The following is a 24049-nucleotide window of genomic DNA, read 5'->3' on the forward strand; positions in this document are numbered from 1 at the left end:
ATCCCCAGCCCTTCCCTCCCATGCTTGCTGCAGGTGTGTATGAGCAGAAATTTGATCTCAGAGCAGCAAGGAGCCCAAGCAGACCAGGGGCAGGCTGCCTGCAGGCCAGTCTGTTATGGGCTCAGTCTGATGGGACAGCACACAGTCCCTGGCCCCAGGTTATGCCCAGAGAAGCTCTGCCATGGGACTGGACAGGCACAGACCTTGCTCAGCAGAGAGCATGGCCAGCACACTGCCCAGCTTGTCACAGTCTACACCACAGGCTGTGCACATAAAGGATGTACAGCACATCTCATGGAATTAAAAAAAAAAAAATGATTACACCACATATATGTAAAAGGACTTCAGAAATCCACCTTAAGAGGAACCTTACAGAACTTGAGGAGTCTCCCCTGTAAGAAGGGCATGTAAACAAAGACATCAGCAGATGTAGTGTTTTGACCCTGATGGAGGCTGTCATCCAAACAAGAAGGGGAACCTTCCACTGAGGGACATGTGGCAGCCAGACCCATGGGGAGGGGATGAGCATGCCAGGAACAGGAAACTGCCCTGGAGGTTTGGGTACAGCCCCTCCAGCCCACACAGAGGGGCCTGTCAAAGCATGCTCAGAGAGGGCAGCATGACACTTGATCTGAACTTCACCCCTAGAGATAATGGAGGCTTAATTACACCACTATGATAAGGGTCTGAGCACATTAGGAAATGCTTCCCAGGAGTCTGAACATCCTGGCAGCATCATGGCCATCCAGGTGTGTGGACATGACTCTCCCATAGCACTGCTCCCACAGGATGAGCTGGCCAGCAGCTGCTGCCCAGGGATTTCTTCTGTTGTTCAGCAGAGCATTTCAGAAGTAGTTAAACAGGACAGGGCAGAGGTTGCTTTTGATATGGATAAAGCAAAACTCTTCATAGACACAGCAACAAAAACTGCAGGTTCCATTTCAAACTTCCTGCTCTTGGAATGCAAAAATGAAATCTGTTACACAGACACACAGGTACCTTTCTGTCTGTCACTAATGCTAGTCCCTCCTATACTGCTGGGTATATACCTGAGAAACAACATTAGTGTTGAAATATTGCCCTTTAGAAAGCTTGGAAATGGAGGGGAGCAGGGACAGAGAGTTGAGAGCAGAAAGAAGCAACAGGCTCTCCCGTTTCCTTCGCACACTCCACAGCTCAGAACAAGGCCATACACCAGTGTGGACACAGCCCACAGAACAAGCCCAAAGGAATATCAGTTCACAGCTCTACACAGCACACCAGTGTCAGTACAGGCGGGCTCGGGTTCCCACTCTCAGATCTGAAGAAAGCTGTGGCACTTTCCACAGAGACTCCTGTACAAGTGCCATGGGACAGCTGCATTCATGTTCAACAATGACTCCAGCTAGGCTACTTGCACCAGTGCTGGCTGCCTGTGGCTATTTGGTTTGATGGCAGAATCAAAGGCGCTTTAACAACTCGCAGTTAACTTCTCCTCAAAACATACATTAGGCACATGAACAAAAAACAAGAGCTCAGAATAAATTAGCTTCTCAGCAGAAGAAAAGACACCTGGATTGCAGCATTTCACTGAGGTTCCAGAGAAGGCCGTACAGACACCTGCATGCTGGAAGGTAACTTTTTCAGTGGCCTGTCAGCAGACTGCTTGCCACTGCAAGGAGGAGACTGGACTCCGGGATCGAGCTGGGAAGACTTGGACTTGCGACTGGATAGCAGAGAATGTTTGTTAGATGTGGCATCTTTTGAGAGAAGTTTTTCTTTCGTAGTGATGTTGGCATTGGTTTGAGAGGCTGGTGGGACACCACCTTTCTCTGGTTTGTCCTCCAGCAGGTTTTTACTGCCTGACTTGGAACCGACACCGCCTGCCTTTTTGGACAGCATCGTTGTCTTGCCCAGGTCTGCCGAGCGCCGCGTCTCCTTCTGCCTCAAGGCAGATTTGAAGAAGGACAGGCCCTTCTCCTCGGACTTGCTGTCGCGCTTGAGGCCGGCGCGCGCGGCGGCGCCGGGGGAGCGCAGGCTGGCCATGGAGGAGCTGCGCACGTGCCTGCTGTCCGCGGCCCTGCTGTCGCTCCGCGAGTGGCTGATGCGAGGCGAGCTCGTCCTGGAGCTGCTGGTCACGCTGGCTTTGTCCGAGCCCAGGCTGACCTTGGAGCCCTCCCTGCTCAGGCTGCGCTCCGAAGGCCGGCTCTTCCCAGAGGAGGAGCCCTTAGTCAATGAGCCTGATGGGCCTTTCTTGGCAGCTGTGGAGGATGGAGAACCTGACTTCTGCTTCTGCTGAGCTGATGGGACAGATGCCTCCAGGGGCTTCGTGCTGTGGTCCTTCCTAGCCTGAGAGGGAGCAGGAGACCCGTGTCGCCCGCTGACCCTGGAAGAGTCCGCCTTACTCCTAGAGCGGGAAGCTTTCTGAGAACTCTTCAGTGGAGGAGAAGAGTGAGACACTTTGGTCTCTTGGGGAGCTAAGACTGTCCTTCCCTTCCTCAAACTTTTGTCTGGCTCAGAAGCTCCTTTGGAGCTGTGACCCTTCTTGGGGGTGTCACGTGCCTTCTCTGCAGCCAGCCCTGTCCCAGCTGGGGCTTTCACCTCCTTCACTGGGGAGCTGTCCACAGAATCACTCTGGTCAACAAAGGCGATCTGATTGTTGTTATCAAAAGGGTCCAGAGCAGGGTGGTTCCTGTCTGGCTGCACAGAGCTTTTCCCATAGCCATCAGAAAGGTCTGAGCTAGATGTCCTTACCACGGACTCTTCCCTGAACGCCCCCTCCATGACGGCCAGAGGGGCTCTGCGGGCTGTCCTGTGCTCCCGCCGACTGTCACACGGCTCCAAGTAGCTGCTGGAGAGATTCCTCAGGCTGCCAAAGCACGAGGTGGAGACTTTGTCATCAGCAGCTTCCCCAATCTTCTCCAGAGTGGAAGCAGAGGTATGTACTGGGGAATCTCCAGAGAAGCGCGATGGGGAGTTGGAGCGGAACTGCAGCTTTGCAGAGAGTGACCACGAGGGCCTGACACCATTTTCACTCACTGCCAGTGGACTGGTGACAGAGGATCTGGATGACAAGCTCTGACGCTGCACACTCCTTACAAATGGTCGAGTTGAAAATCCTCCTGCAGAGAAAACCAGTGACAGTGTCAGGGGAAAGCCAAGGTTTACCCCACACATCCACAGTTCCCCAGGAGAGCCAAGCAGCCCATACACACAGCACTGTGTGTCTGTCCATGCAGGCTGCAGGCACAGCTTCTTGCACAAAAGCTGAATGAGGTGTCCAACAACTGTTATTTGCTAGGGGTCACCCAGGAGTAACTCTCTGAAGCCTCTAACTGATAACCCAGATCCTTCTCTCATCCCTGAGCAGCAGATCAAACACAAGGTTTGCACCTCAAAAGTCCTTGAAACTGGCAAGATCACCAGTTAGGATTATGATTCTGTATTACAGAATACTTCCCAGAGCATTCTGTGAAAGGCAAAGTAGGATTCCTACCTCCAGATCAAGTGATGGAATTATATTTAGAAACACAAAATATAAGTATTTTAGAAGTGTGACTTTTATAGCCAGACCTGACACCTGTCACAGAACTGCTGCATGGACATCTCCACGCCAGATTCCAAATGCTGACTGACCCATAATGCTCCACATTGTCAAAAGTTACAAGGCAAAGTGTGGAGGAACCAGGCAGAGCCAGGAACTGAACAATAACTTGTGCACATGAGTGAATTTGCACCTCCCTCCCTCCCTGGGACCATCCAGCAGCAGGCAATTAGTGCCTATGCTAAATCTGTCAGCTCTGTGTCAGCCAGGCTGCAAAGGTGGTGCAGTGAGACCCAGAGAGAACACAAACACAAGCAGTTCCTGACAGAGAGGTTTTGTTGATGGCATTTGCTTTCTTTGAAAGGCTGCTTAAGGTTCCAGCCCTGCTCTCCTCCAACCTTCCACATGAGACAAAAGCCCACCCGTGCTCCTACCGAGCCAGCTCCTGCCTCTCTCAGCTGCTGGGGGAAGCACAGATTTTGAGGCTGTTTAACAAGGATCCTGCAACAGAAGGACAGGCAGCCCCCCAGAGTGTACACACCATCATCTTCACTGCGCTCCCCAGCGAGCTCCACGGACTCGGAGAGCGAGGCGAGCGAGGTGCGGCGCGAGGAGGCGGCCGAGGCCACGCTGGGCTGCTTGCTGCCCGGGAGGCGGCTGAGCCAGTGCTCGCACAGCGACGAGCTCGTGGAGCCTGCAGGGACAAGGGCACGTCAGCACTGCACACACAGCACACAGGCCAGGGGGCTGGCACTGCCCTGCGCAGCCCTGTGCTGCTCTGCACTGTCCTACACTGCCCTGCGCTGCTCTGCACTGCCCTGTGCTGCTCTGCACTGCCCTGCACAGCCCTGCGCTGCTCTGCACTGCCCTGTGCTGCTCTGCACTGCCCTGCACAGCCCTGCGCTGCTCTGCACTGCCCTTCCCTGCGCTGTCCTACACTGCCCTGTGCTGCTCTGCACTGCCCTGCCCTGCACTGTCCTACACTGCCCTGCGCTGCTCTGCACTGCCCTACACTGCCCTGCGCAGCCCTGTGCTGCTCTGCACTGCCCTGCCCTGCACTGTCCTACACTGCCCTGCACAGCCCTGCCCTGTCCTACACTGCCCTGCACAGCCCTGTGCTGCTCTGCACTGCCCTGCACTGTCCTACACTGCCCTGCACAGCCCTGCGCTGCTCTGCACTGCACTGCCCTACACTGCCCTGCACAGCCCTGTGCTGCTCTGCACTGCCCTGCGCTGCTCTGCACTGCCCTGCCCTGCGCTGTCCTACACTGCCCTGCGCAGCCCTGTGCTGCTCTGCACTGCACTGTCCTGCACTGCTCTGTGCTGCCCCCTGCCCTGCACAGCACTGCTCTGCACTGCTCTGTACTGCCCTGCACAGCTCTGCCCTGCTGTGCCCTGCACTGCTCTGTACTGCCCTGCACTGCCCTGTGCAGCTCTGCCCTGCACTGCCCTGTGCAGCACAGCAGTGCACTGCTGTGCCCTGCACTGCTCTGCACTGCACAGCTCTGCGCTGTTTCTGACAGACACTGCACGGCCCCAGAACCAGGCACTGCCAAGGGAGTGGGGCTTTGTTCTGACCATAAATGCTCCATAAGAGTAAGACAGAATCGCACTTGTCCCAGTGTGCTGTCAATACCAGCATGCAGGCAGTGGTGGCATTTCAGCTGCCACCCCAACACCACAAAAATCTCTTTTTTTTCCAGGGGCAGGTCACCAAGCCTGCAGCTGCCCACAGCTCAGCCTGGATTCCACCAACACGTGCAGTACTAGTGCCCCCTTGGGACTGAGAGTGCTGCCACAGGGAAGGAGCAGCCACAATTTGGTCCTGCACAAGGGCAGCTCTGAGCAGTCACCTGTGGGAGCACAGGGGCTTCCCCATCTCCACAGCCTCCCTGCCAAAACTGCCTCAGCAGAGGAGGTGGAAAGTTCCCATGGCCTCTAACACAGCCAAGTCTCGCTGAGCTCTGGGACACAAGAGTCAGGTTTAAGCAGAGCAGGGTAGAAAATGCTCCAGAAGGACAAACTATCCATGAAAGACAACTCAGAGCCACCCCTGGAAGTGGCAGCAGGGCTTACCTGCCACAGAGCTGTTGGCAGACCAGGAGGGGATGGCTGTGCGCCGCTGGTAGAACAGGATGTAAGCTGTCTGCTTGCACACTTCACTTTCAGAAAGCTGCTGAACTTCACTGTCATCAAAGCAGTACCACTGGCCATCAACAGAATTCTTGCAATATGCTAAGAAATAATACATTACTGTTAGACTTCCTCACTCCTACTGCTCACAAGTTTGCTGTATGATATTCAACATAACTCATCTGCTACGATGGGCTCGGAGGACAATGTGAGGAACAGATTTATTCTTGCATCATCTTCCAGCCTGACTGGCAAGATGGAAGCCTGAGGCTGCCAGAACAAAATAAACAGCTTACACTTCAGGACTTTCTTTGTCCAACATTACCCCTCAGAACAGAACATCGGGTGTGGCTCCATTCACTTCAGTTTCTGTAAATTGTGACATGCTCCCAGTGACTCCCTTCCTGACTCCATACAGAAACAGAACCAGTTTCCTTGTGAAAGGCTCCACCACAGATAGCACAGCAGCACACTTGCCTGTATAGTGTCCCCCTTGCATGGTGCCATGGTGGTTGCAGACAGCATACAGGTCATAGATGTAGTCCTCAGGATCTCTGCCAAGGCCATATGGCTTCCTCCAAGGTGACCAGTGGGAGGGCAGGCTCCAGCTGCTCTGGCTGCGCTTCACAACGTGGGGGGTCATGTCCAAGCCACTCAAGGGAAATTTAACCATGTTCTGAAGTTTCATCCTTCGGTCTCCTTCCTGTGCACAGAGCAGAGCATGAGCTGCAGAGACCAAGGGCTGGGAACAGCCCAGGAGAGGAACAGCCAGGGCAGAGTGGCTGCTTCTAAAGAGAGGAGTTACTCATCACACAGCAGTGCCCCAGCAACACTACAGGCATGCTTACCTGCCTAAACCTTTTGAGATGTATGATGAGAACATCAGGCAAGGTCCAGAGGCTCAGTGTGATGCTCCCCTGCTGCAGCTGCTTGCAGTGTGGGCATCGCCACGCATCATCTGGGGCAAGCTGCAAGGAATACACAGGGGTGGGTACTGGTTTCCAAATTCCAAGGCAGCCTGCACCACACCACTGCTCCTCTGCTGCCCCAAGCCCAGGGCAGACACCGACTCCTGTGCCTCATCTCCCTCCAGCATTTATCAAGCTCTCTGGAAATGCAGGGCTCCCAATGATGCTTCTCAAAGTGACAGAGGCGTGTGCCTCATTCAGAAGGCACTTCCTGCAAGGCAGAACCCAGCCAGAGCTGCTGTGCAGAGCACTTTTTGCACCTCATAAAGGCCAGTGCCTTGGAAGTGGAGAAGGAAAAGGAAAAACCAAGGCAAAAAGCAGGCAGGCTTGGCAGCCTGGAAAGTATTCTCAAAAAAAACCAAAACAAAACAAAAAAAAAACAAACACAGCAGTAGGAAAAAAAAGCAGGGAAAAAAAGCAGAAAAAAATCAGAACAGAAAGAAGAAAGGTGTACTTTGGATGTCGCCTCTGATACCTCACTGCCCTCTGGGAACCCTCTTCCTCTGCAGTCCCAGCAGCACAGTTACACAATGAAAACTCTCCCTGTCCCTCAAGCCTCCCTCCACAGCCCAGTGCTCTGAGAACTCAGCAGCCACTGAGATTTAAGCTGCCAAACAACTCTTCCTCCACCTCTGAAAGAACCAACAGGAGAGGCTCCTAAATTACTACAGCTCAGTCCTGTGTCCAAAGACTTCCTCCAGACAAGCCCTTTGCACAGCAGATTGGAGAGTCCTACAGGAATTCAGATGGCTTCCATGTGCCAGGGACCAGGCCAGAGCCCTCTCCAGCCTGCCTGTGCACACCATCACTCCTTCTCCTCAGCCTCACACAAGGAGCAGAGGCAGGGCAGGGGAGCAGCCATTTTCCTGCAGAACTGAGCTCAGTGGTCACTGTGCTGCCTGAGCCCACCCCAGCCCTGCTCAAACACAACTGCTCCAGGGCACTCCCATGAAGCCACACTGTCCTTTATCATATTTATAATATTTCACAGAAGGAAATAGCCAAAGAAGGACTAAGTTCTTGTATCAATATCTGGGCAGCAAAGAACCCAGCAGCAAGACCTCCCACAACCTTCCCTCTGCAGACAAGCTCCCTTAGCAGCACAGATAAACAGTCTGGTGGTACAAATCTGTTCTCCTGTCACAAGGAATCAATGTTAGCAGAAAGGAGCTGCTCTGGAGTGAGGGAGTTCCTGCAGCATGGGAACAAGCCAGAGTAGACAGTGTGTAGGTACCTGTTCCTCTTTGGTGTACAGTTGGAAACACTGAGATAAAGTGCAGGTCTGAGGTTGATGATGAAGCTCTCTCTGCTGGCGGACACTTTCAGAGTCTGGAATATATTCCTCTTCTGTATTCACAAACAAGCTGCATCAGACAGACACCACATTTAGCAGCACATCCCCTTGCTCCCCAGGCTGGCCTGCAGACAGGGGCTGGCACAGCTGGAGTCTGAGCAGTCTCATGTTTGCTGAAGGATGCACAGCTCACACAAGCAAGCTGCCAGCAGCAATTGTGAGGTGAACACAGTTTAAGGTTTTTCACTTCATACTTACTAATCTTTAGTTTCTTTGTCCCATTCTACCACTAGTTTCACATGAGCAGTTCCCCCCTGTCCGCATGATTTCAATGCCCTGCAGAGAGGAGCAGACACAGGTCAGGGCATCTTTCAATCCAAAGTCCACATTATCTTTACATGCATGTAATTTCTCTGCACAAACCCTCCATCCTTCCTCCACTCCCACAACTCAAGTTTGCAAAGGAGTAAAAGGAATTCACACAGCAAAACACTTGGCAGAGCTGGTAAATGCCTTCACCCATGTATGGGAGTTCTGTAAGGCAGCAGACACCTGTTCCAGAACAGGCATTTACCAACATTTCAAAGAATAACAGACACAAGAAAAAATTTAAAATAGTGGGAGTAATATTTCCATTCTGTTCTCCATTTCCAGGGAGGACAGACTCCAGATGGCACGACATACAACTGAGGTATTCTCACACAGCTTCCTGAGGATGCTCCCTCATTTCCCTGCTCTGCAGTCCATTCCACACATCCACACACAGCAGGACTGCTCATTTCTGCATGGTTATCACTGAGTTCCCAGCTAACACACCTCTCTCCAGTCCTGGGAAGCACCCAGCACTGAGGGACAGCTCACCTTTCCACTGTTGGGTGGCAGAGGGGTCTCTCCTCCTGAGGTAGCAAATATGTGATGCCCACAACACTGACCACTCGCAAGCTGAACGGGCAAACCTGCAGCAGAGACAAAGGGAGCAGCTCAGTGCCTCCCACCCCACCTGCCCTCGTGCAAACTGCTCTCACACTGCCTGACAAACACTTCACCCTAGAACATGTCTGACAGGAGAAAACAAATGCACAAGGTCTCACACATGCCTGTGCCAATGAGCTGACAGAGCTGACCTACAGCAGTGGAGCCTGTGCATCCAGAGCTCCTCCCTGGAGACCAGAGAGAACATCTCTCACCTGCAAGCAGGCTGCAGGCCGCAGGAAATACTGCATCTTCTCCAGTATTTCCTTCTGCAGAATATCCCAAGCAATTGTTTTTTCCAAGTGCAACACAAATGGCAAGCCAAACCTATGGGAAGGAGAAGCATTTGAGGAACAATTAAAAGATGATCCCCAAACTACCTGGGAGAACTTCATGTGAAGCTTTGTGAAGTTTCAGTTCTCAGGCTCCAGCTGACACAAATGCCTTTGCCATGGTTGTTTCTCACTTCTCTCCCTCCCCTCATTTTCGCCCCAATTTAAAACTCACACCCATAACAGGGTCTGGTCAAACATGCTGCTCTCAAACCAGACAAAGCTGGTATATTCTCCCAGCTGGGCTGCATCTGCTCCTTTACAGTATACTTTAAGTTCACCAAAATTAGAAATACTTTGCTGCATCCATTAATGCTTTTTGATCAACATGTTCTTTAGCACCTGATGTGAGCTAGGGATGCAAGCTGCACTCCTTCACCTGCAGCCTGTGCTACAGGAGAGTAAAATCCAGCTCAGCTTAGGGAGCAGCCAGAAGAGGAGCTCCAAGCATGCTGCTGCCAGTCACCTTTTGCTCTGCTGTCCAGTGCACGCTCTGTTACACACCAGCAAGACAATCTTGTTATTTGCTGCTAGTTTAGGACAGGACTGTTCCAGTTTTCCAGACTTCACCGTTCCTTGAGAGTAAGCTATTGTTCGGGAGTGCTCAGTGCCACATTTCAAGTTATTCAGGTTATTGTTCACATGTATTCCTGAAAAATTAGGAGAAAGGAAACATTTCATTATGTCATTTGCCTTTAGTGCCCTCATGCCCCCCTCGGGCTACAGAGGAGCAGGTCAGTATGGAATCAGGAGCATTTTCATCACTTGTATAAAGGCTTCAAAGAGCAACTACCCTTCACAGTGACTGCTTCTTTAGAGAAGGACATTACATGCAAGTGCTCCCTATCTGATTTTTCACAGCAGGTTGTACAGGCACTCTCAGCTCTCACTGCCCACAAGAAAAAACTGAAGTGCCAGGAACTCAACTTGTTACTTTCAATAATAAAATTCACCTTTGATTACACTCCATCTGCCCAGGACACCATGATTCCCTCTCACTGAGGGGACATGCAGAGGCCGAGGAGTTGGAGCTTGGAAAGAGAAAGTGTTTGTTCATTCCTGAGACTGTTTATTCATCACTAGCAATCTGATTTTAAATAACACAATTTCAGTGGCTTCATCTGGTCTCTAGCAGGTCTTTAAATTAAGCCTGACAAGAGATTTCACATTAAGCCAGCCTGGCCTGCAGCATCAGCCCCAAGAAGAGGCAGAAAGAAGTGTACAATGCTGCTTGATAACCTCCCAGCTGACAACACTATTAAATCTTCTGCAATGAGCCTGGACAAAGTCAGAGCTGAAATCAATACCCCAGAACATCAACAGCTTGTGGGACTCATTCTTTTCTCACAAACCTCCCTCAACAGTCACTGAGGTGGGCATTAAGCAGTTACTGACTCACCTCTCTGACTGAGGATGCCCTCAGGCCTGAAGGTCTCTGGGGTCTCAAAGGCAAAGATGCAGTCGCTCTCGTGGATGGTGTCCAGGTCGTCGGTGTCGCAGAAGGAGCGATGGAAGCCATCGTAGTACATCTCTGTCAGCACGATCTGCAGGCAGCAGGGGCACACCACAACCATCAAAACACCCTGTTTCAGCTCAGTGCCCCACCTCCCAGCTGCGATTTTCCTGCTAAGGGATGGCACTCCTCAAGACATCCTGTCACCAGCCAGGAGCAAGGAACAGGGAAAAGGACAGCCATAAATGAGAAGCTGGGGTAAAAGCAACATATGGAGAGGTTTTTGTGGAATTTAACAGCTTTCCTGAAGCTCTTCCCCCAGAGGAACTGGCTGTAGGTGCCCAGTGGCTGTCTCACTGCCAGCATGCACAGATCTCCATGGGGTCAGGCACACCACTGAGGGCTATCCCACCACAAGGATTCAAGCAGCCAATGCACAGGGAAAAGCACGATCCAGATTTCCACCCCTTCCTTGCTCCCCTGTTCAACCATGGCAGGCAAATTCCAATTTCTCCACACCCAACAAGGGACAAAAGCCTGCACTGTCCCTCCCAGTGCGGGAGGGCACCCAGGTGAGCAGCCCAGGCCCTTACCTGCTCGGTGGGGATCTTGGTTTCCGAGGAGACGGCCTCCCTGAGCCTGGCCACCGTGCCGGCGACGGGCACGGCCACGCCGATGCGCATGCAGTGCGAGCACTTGCCCTGGTACACCACGGTCACGTACAGGGGCCTGTGGAGAGCAGGGGCACTGCTGGGCACTGCCTGCAGCAGCCTCAGCCCAGCCTGGGCACACCCAGGCTGCCCAGCAGGCACAGGGCCCTCCTGACTGCCCACATCCACCTCGCACTGCAGGTGCCCTCGGCTGCAGCCAGACAAGGCTGTTTGATTTACAGACTCCTTTCTCACTGCATGGCCTGGTCCTACCAGCTCCTACAGGCAGAACACCTCAAAAAAGGCCCACAGAGTTAAAACCAAAACTGTCTATGAGAAGGCAATCAGTTTTCCAACAGGGATTCTGTATGAAGCTTGGGACAGTCAGTGTAAGCACCCTGAAGCACTCAGAGAGCTGCTACTGGGAATGGGCTGTGCCTCAGCCCTCAATCCTGCCTCCAGCAGCACTGCTGGGGAGACAGGAGGGAGGGGACACCTTCCCTGCACAGCCACTCAGCCTCCACCCAGTGGTGAAGCAGGGATTTCCAGAGCAACGTTTAACCTGCCCTGTCATCACACTGTTCCATTGCTTCTGGAACCTACACACGTTTTATGGATGCAAACACCAGGTGAAGGAGTTTGTTTATACCACAGGTAGTTTTGCTGTGCATCTCTATCTTCACTTCAAACACTTTACCTGGACTTTTTTCCTCCCCTGAAGCTTTTTTCCTTTATTTGCATCAGCCATCTCTCAAAAAAGCAAAACATTCTGCAGGAAAGATTTTAGCTTCAATTTTTATAAATTTGAGTGATCATTAAGGCTGTTCTAAAAAATACCAAAGTGTGTTTCATCCTTTTCCCTTTTTTAATTTTAAAATGCTATTAATCAAGTGAAAAGAAAGATATCTTGGTTATATGAAGCAAAGACTTTTTCTCCCAAAATTAATTCTATAGGATGGATAGGCCTTTCTGAAACAAGTGAAAGGCTCAATTTTCCATTTTATCAGCAAAACAAAACATTAAATCTCCACATGGTCCTATCTACCTTCTTTAATGGCTTATCAGAAATGTTGCTGATATTGTCCAGCAGCAGGACATGCATGAAGAGTGAAGGTTACCCTGAGGACAGCTCCATACCGAGTGTGGGGCAGGGGGATCGGCAGCGAGATGCACAGGAAAGGGTCAAAGGTGTTGCTCTGCTTCTGGCAATGGGGGCACGTCAGGGAGGACCTGGGACAAACAGGACAACAGGGCACAGTCACAGCTCACTTCACTGGGAATGTATAAACCACCAAACCCCACATTCACCACCAGCAGATCCAACAGGAAACCCTGGAAGGGTTTGTGTTTGGAGAAAGCTGAAGTGACAGGACAGCGGCAGAGACAGCCAGCACTGGGGTGCACACAGCCCTTCCACAGGAAAAGCTCCATTCTCCTTCTCCAAAACTCCATTCTCATTCAGAATCAATCTGCACCTTACAATGGCTTTGTGTCTTAGACCAGGCTTAAGGTTTCTCCTTTACAAAGGAAAAGCTGGCAAATACTGGGGAGAAAGCCCAGCAATTAGAATTCTTGCAGTACAGGCACAAGGCATCAAGGAACACTGGTGATTCAGCTGCTCTCTTCCAATAGCTCTGAAATTAGAAAGCTCTCTCCTGAGAAAGTAGGTAAACTCGAGGGAAAGCCCTGAAGGGACAGTACTAACTTCAGCTCAGAACTCCCAAGTGCCAGATGACAAGCACTCTGCACACACTGGGGATCCCTAACTCCCAGGCACCTCTAGATCCTGCCATGGGCTCCTCCCTCTCAGTCCCCATAGCACCAGGCTTCCCTGAGCCTTTGCTCATGAAGCACTGACTCACTTTCAGGATGCACAGGAACAGCTGTAGTGGTACATACTGCAGATTTACACAGAATATACCAAATCTGAAGCAGTGAAATTCTCTCTTTCCTCTAGAGCAAGGTCTTAGTTCAGCAAGACTTCAGAACCAGCTGTTAACACAGTGACACCAGTCCCAACTGCACTGGGAGCTAGTGTTAGTTTAGAATTATACTGGGGTCACCCATACATTCAAATCTACAGAATACCATACCTGTACTGGGCTTGAAAGAGTTCCTGCACAAAAGTGCTACTGATGGGAAAGGCTGGGCCCTCAAGCAGCACATCATCCTCCAGAGGTGGCTAAAAGAGAGGAACAAACCCTTGAGGCACACCCAGGTGTGGTGGCTGCACCAAGCAGGTGGCTCCAGAACACCAGTCAAATTCTGCCTTCCTTAGCCAAAAGCACAGGAAAATGCCACAAGCATTTTTAACTCCCAAGCACACTCTGCTCCAAGGGGTGGGCATCAGGAAGGAGAGGCGGCCACGGCAGGGCACAGGGCTCACACCTGACAGGGTCTGGCCGCCCCAGTAACACCTCCTGGCTACTGCAGGGCCACCCAAACACAAGTGCCCCAGGGAGCACTTGCCAGGGAGCAGTGGAACAGCTGGTTACACCCCCAGGGCAGACACAAGCATTATTTTAAGCTGAGCTTTTGTTCCATCTGAACTACTGAAGATCAGTGGGGAGAACTAACGCGAGAGCTACTTTCAAAGGAAAGCCTGTGTGCAAAGCCAGCCTCCCACAGTCTCCCAGCAGAGTCCCTTACCTTGAGTGGAGGCATGCCACCAGAATTGACCACGTTGTTGAGATCCTCGTGCACCCTGTCGAGGAGCCAGAGCAGGAACTCCTGGGCATCGTGCTGGGCGTTGCCGCGGTACTGCATCGCGTTCTTGGACACGATGTTCTGGGAGGAGACAGTGCAGCCACAGCTGATGCTGGCCTGAGGCATCCCATCACCTGCCCTGCCTCACAGCCCCTGACACAGCTGCCCTCACAAATCTTCTGCTTGTTCAAGCTGAAGCAAAGAAGAATTTCATCTCCTAATGCGCATGCACTGTCCTGCCACTGCAGCTGGGTGAGGTCACACATTTCCCAAAACCTTGATGCAGGTGTCCAGTGCTAATCTAGGTCTATATTCCAGGACTCAGCCAGGATGAGGACATCTAAATCACAGAGGCTTCTACAGTCTGGTCATCATGATGCAGGGAGAGTAGAATTACTTCCCATCAGCACTCTGTCAAGCACAGGAGCAGTACAGGCCACCGTGGGATTCTTCCCACTGGACAGCAAGAACCACCATGCATAACCTGCTCATCCTGAACTCTCTTCAATGGCCATCCCAGCCAGGCAGGTGCAGCTTTCCCTGCACACAAGGAACCACAGCATGCCAGACAAGCAGTGCTGGAGCAGCACCTGTGCCAGGCAGTGCTGCAAATACATCCTTGGCACACCTGCAGAGAGCAAAGCTGCTCACACAGCACTCTGACTTACTGAGAGAGGGATCCCCTCCACTGAGGGGGGACAGGGGCACTGGCAGAGGGCAGACAGCACCTACAGGGCAAGGATGGCTGGGAGGGCTGCAGAGGCTGCACACGTGCCTCGTGCCAGAGCTCCTCCACTCCTCTAATCAGACTTTGCAACAGATTTGAGAAATGAGGTTGGGTTGCTCGCTTTATCCCTCTGAAAATGGGGTCACCAGGGAGGGGGGTGGTGATGAAAGAGGCAGGAAAGGACTGATAAACTGATATACTCTCTGTGCTCTGTAATCTGCCCACCTGTCTCAAGGCTGCAAAATAATGGAAAACAGAAATAATCTGCCTCCATTACATATGTGCAGCCCTTCTGACAGCAGTTTTACTGGCCTTGCTGTGCAGGGACCAGCAGCCTCCCACATAAAATATGCGCACACAGCTTGAAGCATGGGAGTGGTCCCCAGCCAACACTCTGTGCCACACTGCTGTGACCCCAGCACCTCTGCTTGGTGTCCAATGTACAGAAACATAAGGGCTTTGGGAATCCAGGCTATTGTTTGTTACTGCTCCTCCCCAGAGGCTCAGCACATCAGTGCACAGCCTCCCTGGCTTTTCCTGATGTGTGTCCCAGGAGAGCAGCCAGTCTGTACCACAGAACCAGGGATGCACAGCAGTCACGTGCCTTGCTCTGAATCTGTGTCACTGCTCAGCTCAGAAGCATCTCCATGATAATTGCTCTGCTTTTCTCAACACTTGCAGCCTGAGTGGACTAAGGATAAAGAGCTGCCTGTGGAGACACATCACAAGATGTTGGAAGTGATTCAGGAAGCACTACAGAATATCAGATGCAACTTCCTCACAAGAGGCTCTGCTAAACAAACACTCCAGCAGCAGCAGCATGCTCCCAGCCCCACTCACACTCCTGCCAGTGCTGCTACAACTGGGTCCAATGCTGCCCAAACCCCTGGGGCTGCTGCTGCAGGGAATGCTGTGTGCCCTCCTCCCAGACATGCAGGGTGTGGAGGGGAACAATGGACACACAGTCAGAACAGGCAGTGCTGAGGGACACGATTAAATCTGAGAGAGACAGAGGTCAAATAAACAATTTAACAACTGACACAAACACCAGGAACTCCTGAATGCACATCCCCAGGCTGATGGGTCAGCACCAAGCACAGCCCCACACACCTCCTGTCCCAGTCCCTGCTGGGCTCAGGGCAGCAGGCAGAGCAGCATGGGGGGCTCCCCACAGCCCTGGGCTATGGATGGGGGACTGCAGCCTCTCAGCAGCCACACTGGCCATTCCTCAACAGCTCCAGGAACATCTGACAGGCAAAGCAGACAAATGAGCAAGAACCTCATCACTGAGCACTGGCCACCCAGCACCTCTCCACTTTTACTTTCCAAGTCTGCCCTGCCAGCCCAGCCGAAGGTTTCTTGCCTTTGCCATAACCCTAAACTTTTATTCCTCTTTTGCTGATCACTTAAGACAAGACCACATTTTGCTGGTCCTACAGTAATATAACAGCAATTGTAACTGGATTCAGATACAGAGTTAGGAAGCAAATGCTTTAAAAACACATGAAAACCACCACATTTACCAAGCCCCAAGAGCAGTTAATCCTCTGCCCCTAATCTGGCTCTCCTGTAAGCAGAGTTGGCATATCTGACCAGCTTCCATCCAGCACCACAGGGAATTAAGAATGACTCCAGAACAATCCCAGTGCAGCTGTTTCAGCTGAGGCACCAGGAGTGGCCATGGACCCTGACACTGCCTCCCAACATCTTCCAGGATGCACAGCACCTCCAGCCCTTTGCTCAGCTCAGCCCCTGTGAACCTGGCAGGAGGTGGGTGGATCCTCCCTTCCACCAGATGTGCATGCAGGGGCACACAGACACCCTGAATGAAGTGGCTCCATCCAAAGAGATAAGGGGGAAAATCAGAATTTCCTATCAATCCCACTTATGTACCTCTAATGCAAGCACCCTGCAACCATATCAGTCCCTGCCTGTCCAAAAAGGAGATTTACAGCAAAGACACATTATCATTTTTACCAGGCCACTGAAAGTTTAATAATAATTCATCTATTGCTCTAAAGAGATGCAATAAATAGATCAAAACAGAGCTGAACTACTGGCCTCTTCTTTGCTGCTATTATTGCTCCAGATCACAAAGACAACTAGAGGAAAAATGCTGGCCTGCTATTTTCCAGTGTGGCCCTGCTAGGAAACAACTGTGGGATTTTGCACATGAACAGATCAAGTCAGCTCATTAGAGACCTGACCCAATGACACACATGCACAGGAAAGAAAGCCTGTTCTTTATCTTCTGTAGAACAGTGGGTTATGCTCAACCACATCATTTCTCTTTTTTAAGCCCACAACCACAGTTTTGCCTTTGAGTAAGTTCTACAGCAGACAACTGCTTACCTGAATTGTGCTCACACACAGACAGCACCTGTCCCTCTCTGGAGATGTTCTTTTCTGGGGAGACCAGCACCCAGCCAGCAGTGTGGTTCAGGGCTCAGAAAGGAGCCCCTTCTCTCAGGGGCAGGAGAGATTGCTGTGGACTGGCCTGACCACAGGCACCAAACAGGGAGCCTGGATGACAGGAGGTCTGTCAGAGCAGCCAGGCAGCACAAACACTCCTCCTGCTCTGTGGGCACCCAGGGGCAGCACCCCATGGGACATGGCAGCTCCATGGGCACCCCTGTCCCCAGACAGACCCACCCTGTGCAGCACACAGGGGAACAAGCACAGCCCTCAGAATACTTCAGGAAACAAAGCCCAGAGGGGACCACAGGGAGCAGCACAGCAGCACCAGAGGGATTCTGCAGCACGTTTAACAAGCCCAGACAAGAAGCATCACCACACCAGCCCCTGTCTAACACCTCTCATGCCAGCAGCTACTCTCACCCTTCCAGGCTGAAGCCTGTTAATCCTCATTAACCTTCCTTCAACACATAAGGAGTGAAGTTTGTGCAGATGATGGAGCCAGGCTGCAGTGTGTGCACGGACTCAGAGGAGAGCTGTGGCTGTGCATTCCCCAGCTGGCACACTCCTCTCCAGGCTTCCCAGGAGTGCAGCTCTGGCTGCCAGAAGGCACTGCCAGGAATCAGTGTGGTTGCCAGGAGAACTCACCCTTATGAAGAGCAGAAATCCCATATTGTTCAGCAAGAACTTGTTTTCCTGCTACACTAGCAGAGCAACAGGTGGGATTCAAAGGAATAAGGGACTGAGGAGCAGAAGAAAGCCACAAACATGAAGCAGCTCAGTGAAGGACTATCAGGGGATGGCACAGGGGATGGACATGAAGCAGCTCCAGCTGCACACCTGCACCTCTCCCCAGCCTTGGCTTCAGGTCCCAAGTCAGACACAAACTGAGGTGGGGGATCCCATCATCACTGCTCTGAGCAGCCTCCCCTTGCACTTTACAACAAATATTCACTTCAGTGACATAACCATATGCAAAACAAGTTCATTAAGCAGGGCTTTGCCCAAATGGCAGGAAGAATGGCATCACTCCAATCAAGTGTGGCCATGCACAAAGCACTGAGCAACACAGACCCAATGCATCCCCCTCACTGCTTCCACGGGCTGCCAGGCACCACACAGTTCTCACTTTCACCACGACACCAGAGGCACCACAAATACTTCATTTTGCACAAGCAGCATGGAAATAAGAACCTGGAAGCTCAGAAGACAGAAAATACACCTTGGCAATGATGTTCACTTGTCCTTCCAGCCTCACAGAGGGTCCTGCCAAGCCCCAGGGTGACTTGGCAGAGGAGCAGCAGAGCTGTTCCACTCTGGGGTCTCTCCTCCTGCCTCAGCCAACCCTCTGCTCTGGGGAGGGGCACCCACACCACACTTCTGCTGCCCCCTCTAGCAGAGATCCCTCAGCAAAGCACATCTGACTCCTGGACTCTGCTGCTCAGCCTCAGCCCCCCAGCTTTGTGCTGCACTCAGACCAAAGTTTGAAGCATAACAGAAATCCCCAGAAAGCATTTGGATTTCACAGGTAAGGCAGACAGCTGCCTTAAGGCAACCAGGTCTGCTGCAGGAAACTCTTCCCAGGGGGTTTAACACTATGTGTGTAGAAAGCAAGTAAAGCAACTGTAAGGGAAAATAGGCAAAAAAAATAAGCAAAACAAACCATACATGCAATAATGGACTTATATCTTATTGATAATGAACATTTTTTTAAAAAGGGTGTAAGGTGGCAAGACTGCCAGATCTTTTTCATCCCAGTGAGGGTGAAGGGTCTCACATTTATTCTTTCATGCCCCTTTCTTCCATCCCTCTGTGCAGAGGGAGGACAGTTTGCTCTCTGCAGAAATATTTTAGGAATAAGCAGTTGACCCTATCCTGAATAAAATAACTGATCCTGTGCTAGGCAGAGAGCAAGACAATTAAATACAATCCAGGAGATCACATCTGACACATCACTGGCCCCATTAGCAAGGCACAAGGGCTCTGGTGAGCAGAAGAGCCTGGGGCTGACAGCTCTGTGAGCATGACTGAAGGCTCTGACACCCACACTGCCCCAGCAGCTCCCCCAAGAACTGCTCTCACTGCACCTTCAACAGGAGGCAAAGATCTGACCATGAAAACACTCCCAGGAGTTCCTCCACAACTCAGGAGTTAGTGATTAACTCCCAAAGAAGTGCCCAACACAGCTGGCAGACTGCTTGTCCCAAAGTGAGATATTTGCACCAAAGGCATTCCCAAAACAGCTTGAAATGAGTTTCAAACAGCTACATGGAAATCTCACACCAAATACAAGTCTAAAAACAAATAAACAAAAAGGAAGCAGCACTTCTAACCTGGCACAATAATCCCTGCTCTACCAACAGGGATTCATTCTGGGTTCAGATCCAATTCTGACACTCCAACCCAACTGATTATGGTGACTGTTGCTGTATTTGCTTAACATGCTGCAGGTCACAGCCAAGGCCATTTTCTTGCAGGACAAGAAATGCAATCCCAGCCCTGCTGTGCAAAGGGTCTTGTTAAACATTGTGTGCTTCAGTGTACAACTGCCTCAGAGCCCCAAAGCAAGTCTCAAAACTGAAAGAGCCTCATCACTCACATAAGACCCACACTCCACAGAAGGCAAAGGATTTGCATAAGAACATAATTTTTCAAGCCCAATTAGTTTAACCCAAAATCCTTCTTGCTGACGACCCCCATTGTGACCTCCAAGTGCTGCAGACCATTCCCACACAAAGGGGGCTCTGTCCTCCCTGTCTGACACTCCCAGGAACTCAGCAGGCAGGAGGGGACAGCTCCCTGCAAAAAAACAAGCCCAAAGCCCTGCTTAGACAATAGATGTTTGTCACCACTGTCACACCATCACAAAGGGGAAAGAGGAAGCACAGGCTGCAATATTGTATGAAAGCAGCAGCTTTGTTTGGGCAGGAAAACAAAACCCACGGAGCAATGGGAAGAGAAGGACTGTTAAAGCAAACAGCAGGGGAGCACAGGAGCAACGGGAAAGGCACCCACAGCAGAGAGACCCAGGGAGCACCAGCTCTGCCTTGGTGCTCCTCTTCTGTTTCCAACCCAGGACCAAACCCTTCTGCTTCCACCTCTCATCCAGTCCCCACAGCCCTTCTCCTCCCTCAGCCTCCTGCAGCCCCACCTTCCTGCTCTGCAGCACTCCCAACCTCCCCTCTCTGCCAGGCTCTCCCCTCAACCTGCAACTACAAAATGAACCATTTATCACAAACCAGTTGCCTGAGCTGCATTTTCCTTGGTTTCAGCAGCTACATCATTCTGAGACCCGTGACATGGGTTATTTCCTGAAGACCGACCTAAAAAGAGAGAAAACACTACCAAGGAAAACCAGCTGGGGATAAAAAGCATTCCAAAAAACATCCTTTCAAAGGCCCCTGTCCATGAGGAGTTTAAGACATGCTCCCTTGAAAATAATTTCCTCTCTTCCAAGAGAGAAGCCTACAGATATAAGAGTGAGCAAGAAAATAAGTCTTATCTTTTATCCTAAATTACACTTAGCACCTGCAGAGAAGTATTTAGGAATTAGGAAGTGCCTTTGCCCATTTGGTGCCAAAAGAGGAAAAAGAGAAAAAAAACCAACATGCTGAAAAAAGAGCCTTTTGCCTATCAAATAATTATTGCTGTCAGTGGCTATTACTGCTAGAGGGAAAGCCCAAAATTACCCAGTGAAAATACTTGCCACCCTTAAAAACAATTATACCTAGAGAGACCAGGAATGCTCCACCCTCTAAGCAGAACAAGCTGAGGGGATGTTTTCCTTGTTTTGGGGAGAAGCTGCAGTTTCCAGAATGAAAACGCCAATCTTTGCCTTTCTCCAATCTAAGCCCATTGTCCCATTGTTTACATCTGTAAATGAACTGCAAATCTGCTGCTGAGAAAAAGTTTAATTAAAACTGAATTTAATAGCAGGTTCAGGCGACTTAACTGTCTCCAGAAACATTAATTTCATATTAGATGTAACTGACCCATAGGGGAGCAGCACTTGACACAATGACACAGTCCTGCAGCAGCACCCAGGCTGCTGGCACCATGCAGCGCTGAACTGGATCAACTGGGACCAGATTCCCTTCAGCAAGAGGCTTTTTAAAACCTCCAGGGACCCAGCAGGTAGGAGATGGATGGGCTCCAGCTTCATCCAAAGCAGTGCAGCACTGGCTTACTGTCAGCCACGCCTGCAAACAGCAAAGTTCTGCTATCAACAGCCTCAGAACACGGCCTTCATTTAATCCCTGGCCCTGCTGCTCTTCCTCCTGCTGTCTCTGTATCCCAGCCCTGCTCCCACAGCAGAGCCTGGCCTAGAAAAGGAGCAGCTCTCCCTTTATCAGTTCCACTGTCAGAAGACAATCCTGCTTTCACAACCTTTCTTCCTGCTATTACTCTGGAGAAAGCCATGATTTCTTCTCCTGCCACAGCACCTCAGGAGCAGTGACAGGTGGAGGTGAGTCCCCCTGGTACTGCCAACACCAGATTCACTGAGTGATCAGCTTTCCAAGCCTCCCCCATAAAAACCTCTCCCGAAAAGACCAGAGCCACACGTGGGCCTTGTGGCAGGCATGCTGAGAGAACACAGGCACCTTCACCCCAAGGCAAACAGCCTGGGTGTGCAGGGAAGAGAGGGCAAACAGGGAGGGTCTGCAGGGAAGAGAAGGCAAACAGCCAGGGAGGGTGTCCAGGGAATACCCCAGCACAGCTGTGGGATGGGTGGGTGCAGCTGCCTCAAAAGGCACAGGAGAAGCAAAGGGAAGAAGGTTCTGGCCACGCTTCCATCCAAATGACTGAGGGTGCCAAAGGCCACTGCCACATCAGAGGACCCTCCAGGACATCCCAGCATCCAGCAGGCACCAAGGGAGAGCCAACTCCCCAGTCTCCACTTGCTGTGCACCCCAGCTGAACTGCAGGCAGAGTGCAAGACTGTGTCAATGATGTTTTCGCTGTATTTTTATGCATTTCAACATCTGCTCTGCAAGTCAATCCACAAGAAAAATTCCCCTAAAACTTCCCCTAGGTGTCTCTAAGGTCACAGTGTGGAAGCTACCACCCACCCCCTGATCCTCTCACACAGCCAGTTTTCTGTGCCAGGAATAATACTTCTCCCTATTCCAAGAGGCAAAGTAGGCCTAGAGCACTTTTAACACAATTGTGCCTGGTTTCACCCAAAGCCATGGCAGGCTTTTTAAGCCTGTTTTAAGCCTGTTTTAAGCCCCAGTACAGGACCAAGCCCTCTGCTCCAGCAGCTCCTGGGGCAGGTGAGAGGCCCGGGCAGGGCAGGGGCAGTCAGACAGAACCACAGAACAGGGGCTGTGCTGGGAGAACATCCCGGGCCAAACACGAGCGAGCCTGAGCAAGAGAGTACAGGCAGGTACTCCTGAAACACGCTCCCCAAAGCAGCCCAGATTCACCAGCTCTTGGTTAGCACACTACAAAAAACAGCTCTCCACAGCCTCCTTCATGCACACTCACAGCCCCCAAACAACAGTCAGTTGCAGCTTCCCTAATGGCAGCACGGTGGAGGAAAGAAACAGTAAAATGGGTATTTTCACCCATAAAAACCATCCCGAGCCATCAACCAGCACCAAACACCGTGAGCAAAGAGCAGAGTGGCAGCGCCCGTCCCATGCCCAGGGTGCTGCTGTGGGTGTCCAACGCTGTCCCTTGACCAGGGTCGGCCGCTCTGGAAGGATGCTGGCAGCAGGAACAGCACTCCAGAAACACCGGCACGCAGCCGGCGGGGCCAGAGGGCTCTTCCCACCGCGTGGGTGCTCGGAGCGGTGCCAGCACAGCCACCACAGCCGGTGGCCGGGGCAGCCTGCGGTGCCCGTGCGGCGGTGCCACGCTGTGTCACGTCTGGACCTGTTGTGAGGCACGGCAGCACCGGCAGAGCCCCAGCCACCCCCGCACGGCGGCACCGCGCCCCCAGGGCCGCTCCCGGGACGAGGCCGCGCTCACCTTGAAGTCGCGGCTGTGCTGCGGGGTGTACTCGAGCGTCCAGAGCGCCCGCACCAGCTGCGCCAGCTGCTCCGTCACCTCGCCGGGCGCGGGCGGCGGCCCGTCGGCGGGGGGCGGCCCGCCGCGGAACTGCTCCAGCGCCAGGAACTCGGCGAACAGCTCGGTGTTGCTGAGGCACTGCAGGATGGCGTTCATGAAGCAGGTGTTGCCGTGGTTGCGCAGCCCCGCCACGCCGGGCACGGGGTCGGCGCCGGCGGCGGGGCGCGGCGGGGGCTCGGGGCTGCGCGGCGGGCCCGGCGGGAAGCAGCTGCCCAGGCCGCCCGTGGCCTGCGGCGGGGGCAGGCGCGGGGCGAGCGCGCCGCGGGGCTCGGGCTCGCTGCTGTAGTGCGAGAGCGTGGAGAGCGTCTTCAGCACGCGGCTCATGAACCCGCCGAGCGACCGCCCGGACGGCGCCGGGGCCGGGGAGGCCGCCGGGGCCGAGCCCGCGCCGCCGCCCGCCGCCCGCCCGCGGAAAAGCCGCTTGCTGAAGGAGCGCTTCTCCTTGGCGCTGCCGGCCGGCCCGGGGCCGCTCACCCGCGACATGGCGGCGCGGCGCAGCGCGCATCCCCGCCCGGCGCTCGGCTCGGGGCTCGCAGCTCGGCCCGCCCGGCGCTCGCTCGGCCCGGAGCTCAGCCCGGCGGCCGCCGCATCCCGCCGGGCCGGGTCGGGCCGCGGCTCCGCCGCCTCACGGCGCCGCCATCAGCGGGCGGGGCGGGGCGCGCCGCCACGTGACCGCGCCGCCACCTTGGCGACGGGCAGACGCTGCCGCAGCGCCGCCATCTTCGGTGCTGGCATGCGCGGGGCGGGCCCGCCCAGACCCCGCCCAGACCCCGCCCAGACCCCGCCCAGACCCCGCCCAGACCC

General features: G+C 52.8%; 1 protein-coding gene across 1 annotated transcript; it reads right to left on the bottom strand.

Annotated features, from left to right (window-relative positions):
• Positions 1–297: 297 nt before the first annotated feature.
• On the bottom strand, positions 298–23877 carry USP31 (ubiquitin specific peptidase 31). The gene is made up of 16 exons (XM_056503493.1): positions 23147–23877; positions 13975–14112; positions 13419–13507; positions 12463–12555; positions 11269–11404; positions 10622–10766; positions 9689–9872; positions 9106–9217; positions 8780–8874; positions 8177–8254; positions 7859–7988; positions 6505–6624; positions 6134–6359; positions 5600–5758; positions 4065–4217; positions 298–3101 (listed from the first exon to the last, which is right to left on the bottom strand). The coding sequence occupies exons 1-16, from the start codon at positions 23726–23728 to the stop codon at positions 1567–1569; spliced, it is 3975 nt and encodes a 1324-aa protein (XP_056359468.1). The 5' UTR covers positions 23729–23877; the 3' UTR covers positions 298–1566.
• Between the last annotated feature and the right edge of the window lie 172 nt (positions 23878–24049).

Source organism: Oenanthe melanoleuca, chromosome 14 (assembly GCF_029582105.1).
Source record: "Oenanthe melanoleuca isolate GR-GAL-2019-014 chromosome 14, OMel1.0, whole genome shotgun sequence".
Classification (NCBI taxonomy): Eukaryota; Metazoa; Chordata; class Aves; order Passeriformes; family Muscicapidae; genus Oenanthe; species Oenanthe melanoleuca.